This window comes from Lolium perenne, chromosome 6 (assembly GCF_019359855.2).
Source record: "Lolium perenne isolate Kyuss_39 chromosome 6, Kyuss_2.0, whole genome shotgun sequence".
In the NCBI taxonomy this organism is placed as follows: Eukaryota; Viridiplantae; Streptophyta; class Magnoliopsida; order Poales; family Poaceae; genus Lolium; species Lolium perenne.
The window spans coordinates 24,051,547-24,063,562 of NC_067249.2; the positions used below are offsets into that span (position 1 = coordinate 24,051,547).

At 52.2% G+C, this 12,016-nt stretch overlaps 1 protein-coding gene across 1 annotated transcript; it reads right to left on the bottom strand.

The window, feature by feature from the left end:
- Nucleotides 1-9,372: 9,372 nt before the first annotated feature.
- LOC127308601 (pollen allergen KBG 60) lies at nucleotides 9,373-10,817 on the bottom strand. Its single transcript, XM_051339465.2, has one exon. It carries the CDS (start codon nucleotides 10,784-10,786, stop codon nucleotides 9,524-9,526), a length of 1,263 nt encoding a protein of 420 aa, XP_051195425.1. The 5' UTR covers nucleotides 10,787-10,817; the 3' UTR covers nucleotides 9,373-9,523.
- Between the last annotated feature and the right edge of the window lie 1,199 nt (nucleotides 10,818-12,016).

The following is a 12,016-nucleotide window of genomic DNA, read 5'->3' on the forward strand; positions in this document are numbered from 1 at the left end:
CCACAGCACCTTGAAAATTTGGATGGCGGCATCCGGTAGATCGCCAAGGAGCCGGTCCACGGAGCGCATGTGTTGGACTCGAGCGGAGAGGGCGACCAGATAGTCGTACCCGTCCCAGTGCGCGTCCATATTGGGAAATTTCCGCGCCACCCGATCCTCCATCACCTTTTTCACGGCGTGTGCCTGGGAGTCCGGGAAATGTTCTACAGGAGAAAGGGAAAAGCATAAGCACAAGATACCGGAAAGCAGTATGCCGGAAGGAAAAGGAACACAGATACATTTTCAAAAGGAGAAAGCTTATAAGCGAAAGAAGGGACAAGGCAAGGACTTACGGAAAGCCAGCGCATCAATCTGCATAACCAGCAGATCATATTCTTTATGATCAGTGGTCATGACCTCAATAAGCCGCTCCGCTGCCTTCCGCGCCTTCCTTTCCTCCTCCAGCTCTGCCTTCAGCACCGTGTTGGAGTTCGTGGAGTCCTCCACGACCTCCGCCAGCCTGGCCTCGGCTGCAACCCGGGCATCCTTCAAAGCTTGCTCATGCTGGAGCGCGGCTTGCATAGCCTGTTCCTTCAGCTCCCTCGAGGCGGTCTTCTGGACGTCCAGTGCCTCGTGGTGCTCCTTGATGAGCTGCTCTTTCTCGCCTAGATACCGGAAAGAAGGGTGTTAGCAAGTGGCAATTGATAAAATGAAAAAAGAACGGGTTAACCGGAAAAGAAAGAGTGATACCTTGAAGCGTGGCAACCTGGGCCTTGAGGGCCTCGATGATAGCTTCCGGAACAGCTGTTGAACGAAAGATGCGTAAAAATCAAAGAAGAAAACATTCCGGTGAAAAGATGCCGGAGGAAAAGAAAGGAAACAAACCTTGGCAGTGGCTGTGGGCCTCGGCAAGGTCCCGATGCTCCCACAGAAGCTCCTCGAAGAGCTGCTTTCGGGCATCCGCGGTGCTCTGTTCAAAGGAAGATAATTATGAGAAAGAAAGAAACAAAGATCTTAACCCGAAACTCGGGGACTGGCTATGCCGGTTTCGCGCGTTTCTAGTTAAGTTTCGCGCTAAGAGCTACGCTCTCAACACGAAACTCGGGGACTGGGAGGATAGACAAGATCCGGAAAGAAAGAAACCGGCATCAACAAAAATTGCAAGAAGGTTGGCGAAACTTACCACCACGTTGCTGGTGGCATCGTACCACGCACTGTCGAACTCCTTCACGGCGCGTTTAAGCCGCATGAAGTGTTCTTCAGTGGACCGAGGCCCAGCAGGGTCTGGCGCTGGAAGACGGTCCTTCCCCAGGCCGCAGGTAGATGCAGAGATATCCGCATCATTCCACTTTTGGGCGTAAGGGATAAGGTGCCCCAGGTCCTTGCCCTCACGCTTCAGCTCAACGATCCGGCCCAGGAGGCCGGAAGGTTTTTCTTGGACAGCAGCAGCAGCAGGGCCGACGTGCAGCACTAGAGACCGCGAGCCGGCTGAGGCGTCGCCCTCCACGGCCTTGCCCCGAGAAGCCCCGGGCTTGAGGAACTTGGTGATCTTGGGGGTTTCTGGCGGCGGCATTCGCTTGGCCGCGGAAGGCCCTTGGCTTGGCAACGGTGTCAGTGTGGTCCCGGTAGGCTCGAGGGTAAGAGCTTCCGGTTGAGGTGCAGAAGAGACCGGCGCGGAAGTATCCGGCGCGGTTTCGGTGGGGGAAGAGCTTGGCTACTTCTTCTTTTTCTTCTTCGGGGAAGGAGGAACCAGAGGTTCCGCCTGCCCGGCATCTGTGTCGTCGGCGCCGGTGTCGCTGGCGCCGGTGCCCTGGGTTTCAGGAGGGGAGGTGAAATCCTCCTCCGCGCGGTGATCAGGAGATGTAGGGGCCGCGCGCCCCGAACTTGTAGTGCCTCCCGGAGGGGAGGCAGAGGTGTTGCCGGCACCAGATGGTGCCGGACTTGAGTGAGGAGGAGGAGTTGAGGTCCTTGCGGAGCCGGCAGAGCCCTCCGGCTTGGAGCCAAGCTCAAGCGCAGGGCTGAAAGAGAGAAAAAAGGACGAATTGGAAAAAAGCAACCGGAAAGGAACTTGGTAAAAACGAAGAAAACACAAAAAGGAAATGAAGAACTTACCCGGAAGAAACCGGCATCCGCTTATGCTTGTAGCGCTTCGTGCTTACCTGCTTCCCTCCAAGGACTTCAGTCCGAGGGCGTTTGGCAGGAGGAGCTTGGTGATGACCCACAAGTATAGGGGGTGTATCGTAGTATTTTCGATAAGTAAGAATGTCGATCCCAACGAGGAGCAGAAGGTGTTGACAAGCAGTTTCGATGAAGGATTCACTGTAAATGCTCACAGACAAGTATTCAGGGGGTTTTGATGTAACAGTTGAATAAAGTACAAGTAAGTAAAGTGCGAGAGTAATAATTGCAGCGAGTGGCCCAATCCTTTTTAGCACAAAGGACAAGCCGGTTTGTTTACTTATAATTACCAAACGTTCTCGAGGACACACGGGATTTTAGTCTAGTGCTTTCGCTACATACGGCTAAATAATCTTCATTGTTATGATAAGTGTTGTGTGGGTGAACCTATGCTAATGCACCGCCCTTCCTAGGACTAATACATACTTGTGATTATACCCCTTGCAAGCATCCGCAACTACAAGAAAGTAATTAAGAATAAATCTAACCACAGCCTTAAACTCTGAGATCCTGCTATCCCTCCTGCATCGATATACCAACGGGGGTTTAGGTTTCTGTCACTCCGGCAACCCCGCAATTAGCAAACGAATACAAGATGCATTCCCCTAGGCCCATAAATGGTGAAGTGTCACGTAGTCGACGTTCACATGACACCACTAGAAGAATAACACCACAACTTAAATATCACACCATTGAATATTACTCAACCATAGTTCACTACTAACATTTAGACTTCACCCATGTCCTCAAGAACTAAACGAACTACTCACGAGACATCATATGGAACATGATCAGAGGTGATATGATGATGAATAACAATCTGAACATAAACTTGGTTCAATGGTTTCACTCAATAGCATCAACAACAAGTAGAGATCGATACCGGGAGAGTTTCCCCTATCAAACAATCAAGATCAAACCCAAATTGCTACGGCGGTGATGGTGTCCAGCGGTGGAGACGGCGGTGATGATGGTGGAGATGATGATGATGGTGATGGCGATGATGTCCAGCTCGATGACGGTGACGATGGCGTCGATTTCCCCCTCCCGGAGGGAATTTCCCCGGCGGATTCCTGCCCGCCGGAGAGCTCTTTTCTCTCTGGTGTTCTCCGCCCCGCAGAGGCGGCTGTAACTCTTCGCGAGGTACCCCCTGTGGCTTAGGTTTTCGGGACGAAGGATTTCGCGAAGAAAAGGAGGCGAAAGGGGTCGTGGGCCCCCCAAACCACATGGCGGCGCGGCCAGGGCATGGGCCACGCCGCCCTAGGGTGTGGGCCCACCCTGGGTCCTCCTGGCCCCTCCTTCTGGCTCCCTTCGTCATCTTGAAAAATAAGATTTTTGGTATAATTTCCTCCCACAGTTGATCTTCCGAAATATTGCGTTCTGACGGTGCTTTTTCCAGCAGAATCCTGGCTCCGGTGCTTGATCCTCCAATAATGATGAAACATGCAAAATAGATGAAATAACCTAAGTATTGTGTCCCAATATGAAATATATCAATGAATAACAGCAAATTATGATATAAAATAGTGATGCAAATTGGACGTATCACTTGGCTAGGGCCGGTGTCAGCAGCCGGAGCATTATTCTTCTGGCCTTGGGCCATAAGTTTGTCCAGGAACTCATCCCCGACCTCGGCCTGCAGGGGAGCCACGTGCTAATGGACCTGTGGGTTGATGTTGGCTGAGGGAATGTCTACAGAACAACAATAACAAAAGAATATGAGAGATCAAACAGAAGAGCTACCTCAAGCAAGGTCAGGTCGTCAGACGAACCAGCTGGTTCCGGCGGAGACTTGCCGAGGCGCGAGGCTGGAGTCTGGCCCATATTCAGATCCTGCCAGTGAATGAAAGGGTCCGGGTCGAACTTATCCAAAGGCCGCTTCCGGCAAGGGCCTCGCTGATCTGAGTCAATACGGGGGAAGCGGTCCCTGGCCTGAAAACAAAAGAAAAAAGGGGGTTAGTTGCAAGTATGAAAGTTACCGGTAAAACGACCCGAGCCGCATAATTTCTTACTTCTTGGGACGGAGGATTTTTGGAGCTGAGAGGGCAGAGGCCCCACTCCCAGTCATCCGGCATGTCCGTTTGGCATATTTGATTAGCCTTCAGGACCACATCCGCCTTGCTCAAGGGCAGGCCGGTGATCTTGGTGGGATCACCAGGGCCGTACATCTCGCTTATCTTGTGAGCACGGCGCTTAAGGGGGAGCACCCGGCGGCAGATGAAGGTGCGGATAATATCATCGGAGCAAATGTTGGTATTCTTCATCAGCTTCAACATGAAGCATACCACCCGGTTCGTCTCTATGTGATCCGTACCAGGGTTGTAGTTCCAGTTGATCTTGGCGGGCGGCGCCGGGTTGAACGGCGGCAAGTTGATGAGGTCAGTGGCGCTCTTGTTCTTCACGTAGAAGTACGTTGTCTGCCACCACCGGCAAGACTCGAGGCCGTTGAACTTGAAAAAGGGGCTCCCTTGGCGGGAGCCGATGATACAAGACCCGCATTGTACGGGGGGTTTGGGCTTGAGAATGTCCTTGCCCTGGACCGAGTTGATCCGGAGAGAAAAGAAGCGGGCAAACGTCTCGCGAGCGGGACGGATGCCGATGTAGCCTTCCATGAAGGCCACAAAACAAGAAAAATAAAAAACGGCATTGCCGGGAAGGTGGTGAGGTTGGAGTCGATAGAAATCAAGGAATTGGCGGAAGAAATCGGAGGCAGGAAGGCCGAAGCCACGCTCAAAATGAGCAAGGAAAACAACGACCTCACCGGGTTCGAGCACCGGTTCGATCTCGTCACGAGGAAGCCGGCAGGAGACTCCTTCCGGTATTCTCCTGGACCGGTAAAGCCAGTCGATCTCGTATTGAGTCACGTCGGAACCCCTCCAGGCTCCGCGTGTGATACCGGAAAGATCCTTTCCGGGGGCCCGGCTGGAGGTGCCGGTCTCTTGATCTTTGCTGGATTCCATTTCCATCCGGGCGAGATCTTCAGTTAGCCCGTCGGAAGTACTACTGCCTTGGTTACTAGAGGAGGCGGTGGGGAGAGACTCTTCGCTAGACATATAGATCTGGGCGACGCCGGAATCTACCGAAAAACAGTTTTCCCCAGAAAGACCCTCGCGCGAAGATCTACGAGTAAGAGAAAAAGCAAAATAAAGAGGGGATAAATACTCTACCGCCCCAAGATCTAGAAAGCAAGAAGAAAAGAGGTAGAGGCGCATCGGGCCTAACCTGAGGCGGCGAAGTTGCAGAAGAAGGGGTTTGCCGGAGGGATGGTGAGCCTACGGCCGGCGAAGAGGTCCGTCGACGGCGAGGTGAGGGAGAACTCGAGGAAGCGCCAATGCCGCAACTGCGACAGAAGTGCCGCAGAGGTTCTTCACGCGGTGAAGTTCAGCGGTGTCCGGCAGAACAGCAGCGGAAGTTCGCCGGGCGGCGGAGCTTGGACGGCGAACGGAGAGGCGGAGGCGCAGAGGGCAAAAGCACTAAGCGTGAGGAAGTGGAGAATGCGAGGAGAGGAAGAAGAAGGAGCGGTTTCGCCTTATAAGGGAAGAGGGAGATGTGGGCCAGAAAACCGCTCGGCCTCGGTGGTTCGGATCGTGGGCCGCGACGGTTCGCTCCACGGGCCACCACGTGGCGCGCAAATTCACGTGTAGAAAACAACATGTCACTGGAAGGCCACACGGATCCGGAACGGCCGCGAGGATCCGTTGTGGCGCCATAAATGCTGGCGCAGAAGCCGAAGGGAAGTGACCCCTGACGCTGGCGCGTCAGTCACAGTGCGCATGTCTCTGACAGGCGCGGGGCCCAAGATATTCTCGACTTCGCCGAGGAGGTGTTTAATGACTAAGATGCCGGAGGATAAGATACCGGAAAATGTCTTGCAAGGAGAGATAACGAAGATCCGGGCAAAGATGCCGGATCCGAGCCCAGTACCGGATAGATTAAACCGGTATCCAAAGACGTGAGAACCTGGCATGGTCTGTTGGATAGAATCCGCCAGACTATACCAGCTTCAGGGACTAATGTTGGGGGGATGACCCCCGGCATGCCAAAGGCATGCCAAACCGGATGGTTTGAGCCATCAAGATACCGGTTTAATGTTTATACCGGAGCACAAGATAGGCGTTTGGCTGAGCGGGGCTAAGCCGGTATCCTCAGGAGAGGTATACCGGAACCGGATAGAAAAGATACCGGGCCACCGGAAAGAAGAGCATGTCGGTAGGACTGGTCAAAGATCCTCTCCAGAGCTAGAAGACAAAGATGAGCTAAGCAAAGTAACTTTAAACCAAGGGCTGACGATAAAGATAAGGATGACGAAGAAAGAAGCCGGAGGACGTCAGCCTCCCTGATTAAAGAGGACCCCGGTGTCATCTATGATTAAAGTAGCTTTGTAAAGTAGCTTTGTAAAGTAGTTTGTCTAGTCAAAGATACCATTAGGGTTTCTTGCCTTGTAAGCCACCCTCTCCCCTATATAAGGAGAGGGGGCAGCCCTCCTCACGGGCACGTAGGTAGCAACACGCGAAGGCACGAAATACAAACCTGTAACCTGTGAGAATCAATGAAGAAAGTGATCTAGAGCGAGTTCTTCCTTGTGTCTTTCTTCTTCAACCTCTAGCCTCGGCTAAGTTCTTGAGGAAACCATCCGGAAGTTCATCCCATCTGATCGCAAACCCTCCCCCGAATCCTCTAGCGTCCATTCGGCCCCAATTTAAGCCATCCTATGGCATCTGTCTGTTCACCACGACGACAAGGTGTCCTGTCGCCATCGATGGCCTGTAGCAGCGTGGTGCAGCCCCAGACATGATGGCCTGTCCGACGGGGGGCACTGTTGCTCCACAGTGCCCCTTACTTTAGGGTACGTGAGATCAGCGTGGACTTTCGCAGCCGGATCGCCCTTCCAGTTCCTTCTCCTGCAAGGCTCACCAGCTTCGAGCCGGTCATGGGAGGTATAAACCAAGCCGGATATGGCATGTAGAAGCCGGCCCAGCCATAGTGTAGATGGCCATGGCCAGACCAGCGTAGACTTTGAGCCAGCCGGCTCCCAAGGCAGCCGACCACGGCTCCAGCCGGCTGCTCCTCAGCCGGCCTTTGCCGCGGGCCAGCCGGCCCTGAGCCAGCTGCTCGCAGTCCTTTGCCCTACCCGGGGTCTTCCCCCCGACAAGTCCGATGCTGGTTCTTCAAGCCTGTCAAACACTGAACATGTCTGTTGCCTCTTCTCCGCATATTCAGAACTCCCCTCGCCAACCACCAGAACCTCTACACGCTGTCAGACTTGCTTTGTACATCTTTTACGGCTGGTAATACCAGGTGGTACCGCCGCTCCCTCCATGGCAGCACCTCCCTGCTGATTTCTTGGTCGATGCGTAAAGGTACAACAAGCTTTGTTTTTCATTTGGTTTTGCATCACTGGCTCCTTCCTTGTTGTTGCTCTCTCACCCTCGCCCATTGGCTTTTGTCTGGGCTGTTTACATCATCAGGCTAGAATCGAGGATCACTCCCACTAGTGTGGGAAGAGCTCGAATAGTCATAATCATTGTTCAAGTTTTTCCGTGGTGGAAGATCATGCACATAACTACCACTTTTGTGCCTCACCTTAGACCCCGATAAACGGCTATAGTAGCTATTTGAAAATATTATCGGTTGTTCAGGGGGTGGCGCCTTGTGGCTCTTTCTGGGAGATGCACGAAGCCATTCGCCCCATTGTTGAGTCTCTTCCTTCTCCGCCATACACTGGCCCTCTAGTGAACAAGGCAACCGCAATCAAAGAAGAAATGCGGCACCTTCTCGTACTTAAGATCAAACCACCATCCTTCTTCCTCATCTTCAGAGTCTTTTAAGCTAACTCCTCTCGGTAGTGGCTGATCTAGTTTTACCTCTACCCTGATCCAAAGATCTTTGCCCCAGGCATAGCCATCCTCATCCACGTCTGCTAAAATAAACTTGTCGATCCATCCGCCAATCAGCTCTCCAAAAACTCTATTCATCATATCCATGGGTAAATCTAGAACCCTCACCCATATCTCCAGAGAGTCGAACGAAGATCATTTCAGAAGGACGAACTGACCCCACAATTTCAGAAGAATGGCATTAAGGTCAAATTGCCAGGGTCCATTTTTCCTTACATGTTTCCAGTCACCCTCTGATGCAAACCTGACTACAAAGCGGTTCTCCCCGATGTCCTTGAAGTGCGAAGCGCCATGGAGGCCCTAGGCTCTCGTCATTGCCCTCTCTAGTGCGCTGATCACCAGTTTATGAGGGGAGCATACCTTGCCCACAACCGCCCAACGGGGTCGTGGTACCTGAGATGCTTCAGTGTTCTTGATCACCAACCCAGATGCCTCCTTGTCCGTCAAGAGGAGATCACCCATCCTCGCCGAGAGCCCTAGAGCCAGATCATCTACCCCTCGCTTGATCGGAGATCTTGACGGGGTCCTGGATGACCCCACCTTTGCCCATCGTACGCGACATGGCCACCATCAGAGAGACTCCCACCACCCTCACAATGCAAGGGCAAAGCCAACACCACACGCAACAATGATCCTGCCGCCGAGATCAGATCCGCCGCCGAAAGCCTCACCACCCACGATGGAAAACCCTAGCTAAACGCGATCGCCCGCTGATTGCCCTAGAGAAAGTTCCGTACGTGGTGGACCCTGATTCACCGAGTAAGCAATAGCCACTCCCATGGACTAGTAGTACTCATCGCATTCATATTACTCCCTCCATCCAAAAATATGTTGCAAGTAAATTTTAGCTAAAATCAAACCTTATAAAGTATGACCCACTGTATGACAAAAAATATCAATATCTATAATATAAATTATATAAGATACAAAAATATGACTTTGACCAAATATTATATGCAACATATATTGAGATAGAGGGAGTATTTTACATATTAATATTATCATGTTGTCGTTGTTCAAAGTCAAACTTTAAACAATCACATAGCAAAAAATAGTATTCCCTTCTATTCGAATTACTTGTTGCAGATTTAGGCAAGATGAATCCGCGGCAAGTAATTTGGATTGGAGGAACTAGTAAAATTTATAGTACCAAATACATGTAAAACGTGAGTAAATTTCATGATGGTTCAAATAATGTCTGAATCAATCGTTATTGTTGAAATTAATATTTTTTTATTTCTAAATGCTTGGTGAGACTTCATATGAAGAGTATTTTGAAGCAGAGTGAGAAATTTTACAAGAACTCATATGAAGCGTATTTTGAAACGGAGTGAGTACTATATATCCGCTGCATCAATGCCAGACAAATTACATTTAACGCTACAATTATAAACAACACAAATATAGAAAGGAATAACTAAACGAATGGCGCTTAGTACTTGCACGAACGAACCCAGCGCCGCTACCGCTCACAGATTGTAGCCGCCTACAGCACCTCCAGCGGGCTTGGCAGCTGCTTGGGCGACGGGCTTGTAAGCGGCTTCGGCGGCAGGCTTGACAGCGGCTTCGGGAGCCGGCTTGGTAGCGTCTTCGGCAGCGGGCTCGGTTGTGGCTTCGGCGGCGGGCTTGCTACCGGCGCCAGTCTTGGCGGCGGTTTGGCTGATAGCCATGATGTACTTGGTCAAGCCGTTGAGGAAGGCGTCGAACCTTTTCTCCGGCGTGGCGGCGACGGTGGCTTTGTAGGCCTCTTTGTACGCGGCGTTGAGCTGAGGAATCGCCTTGTTCTCGTCGTAGGCAGGGCCCATCTCGTCCTTGAAGGCCTTGCTGAAGGTGGCCTCGAACACGAGGAACTTGTCGGACAAGGGAGCCTCCTTGGAAGCGTCTGCGGCCGCCTTGACGGCCGCGTCCATCTTCTCGATGACCAGCTGGTCGCCGGCGGGTTCCTTCGCGCCACCGGCGACCTCCTCCTCGGCGGCTGGCTTGATGGCGTGGGCCTCCACGGTGGCGGCCATCACGCGGAGGGCCTCCGTGAGGGTGAACACGAAGACGGAGAACCTCTCCTCCTCCGAGGCGACATTGATGGCGGAGGTGGAGACGTAGGCGTCCTTGATGGCCCTGTTGATCATGGTGGAGAACAGAACGCGCTCGGGCATGATCCTGTCGGCGAGGCCCCCCTGGATCCCCTTGGTGAAGGCCGCGTCAAACACGGAGAACTTGTCGTCGGGCGCCGCCGCGTTCGCCGCCTCCAGGGCCTTCTTGTACACCCCGTTCACCATCTCCATGAGCTTCTGCACGTCCGTCGTCGCCTTCCCTGATTCTGCGGCTGGCGTAGTGCCAGCGGCAGCAGCGGGCGTGTCCTTGAAGGCCCTGGAGGCGGCGAACGCGGCGGCCTCGGCTGGCGTGCTGACGGCGGGTTCCGTGGGCGTTTCCTCGGCAGGCGTGCTGGCCTCGGTTGGTGTGCTGACGGCGGCATCGGTGGGCGCCGCCTCGGTGGGCGTTGCCTCGGCGGGCGTGCTGGCGGCAGCGCCGGGCGTGTATCCGCCCGCGACCGGCGTGCCGGTCTCGGCGGGCGTGCTGCCTGCGGCTTCCGTGGGCGTCGCCTCCGCGGGAGTGCTGCCTCCAGGCGTGTAACCGGTGGCTTCTGGCCTATAGGCGGCTGCCGGCAACGCCAACACGAGGGCGGCCAGAAAGACCGCAACCACGGCGGTCTTGTGCTGCTGCTGGGGTGCCATTTGCGTTTGTGGAGGATTGTGTGAATGAGCTGGTGCAGCTAGCTTTATGCATGGAGACCGAGGCCACGAGAGAGAACTGATTGATCGAGCTGAGAGGCCATGAGAGCTTCGCGCGGGAGACACGCGAGGTGGGTGATGGGGCTGATTCATCGATCGAATGAGGCTGTGCATGAGGGCAACTTTTTTGCTTACCGCTCGATCGATCGCTACACCCACATTCTTCTACCTCCATCAAGCCGTACTGAAACTCTATATATAGGCTTGCAGCTTCTTTTTTTCTTGCTCAAGATCGATCAGAAAATTCACATACGCGCATAAGCGCTTAGTTAATGGAGTATTTTAGTTACTAACCTCCGATTCATATCGGAGCTTTAGATTAAATTTAGACTAGTAAATTGAAAAAAAGCTTCAACACTTAGGGTCTGTTTGGTTCCCAGCCACACTTTGCAAAGCCAAAGTTTGGCAATTTGGCATGTGTTTGGTTCTTGCCGCACTTTAGAGCTGCCACACTTCACTAACTATTGGCCCACTTGTCATAGAGTGAATTTTTTGCCAACTTTTGCCACACTTATGGCTTCCAAAATTCTAGCCACACTTTTGTGGCAGCCACACTTGCCAAAATTAGGCTTGGCAAAGTGTGGCTGAGAACCAAACAGACCCTTACTATATCTTCGAAGATAGTATACTTTAAATGAAAGTAGCAAGCAAACATGTATGCATGTCATGTGAATTTCATTTCTACTAGACACCCCACTAGTATAAAACGAGCCTTTCGTTTAGAGCTGCCCGAAGCATTAGTTTCGATCGTGTTTGGATCCGAGAATTAGTCCCGGTCTAAACGGCTAGGACGCCCGCACGGTTTTAGTCCCGGTTCAAATGGGACCATTAGTCCCGGTTAGAGACACCAATCGGGACTAAAGAGGTTACGGCGGGATGCCTCTAGTGGAAAAATCTTTAGTCCCAATTGGTGTTACAAATCAGGACTAAAGCACTATCCTTTAGTCCCGTTTGTAAAACCAGTCCGGACTAAAGGTTTTCTGTGGTTTTTGCTCCACCCTCCACGTGGATCATCTTTTTTAGCTTTGTAAAATACAAAAAAAGTGATAGAATATTCAAAGTAAAAATCCTTTTAGATGTAGGTAGGCTAGGTGATCTAGTTATTAAGAAAAATAATAAGCATGAATTTTGACTTTTTTTTTGCAAAAACACCATATTTTTTGTTAAAATGGG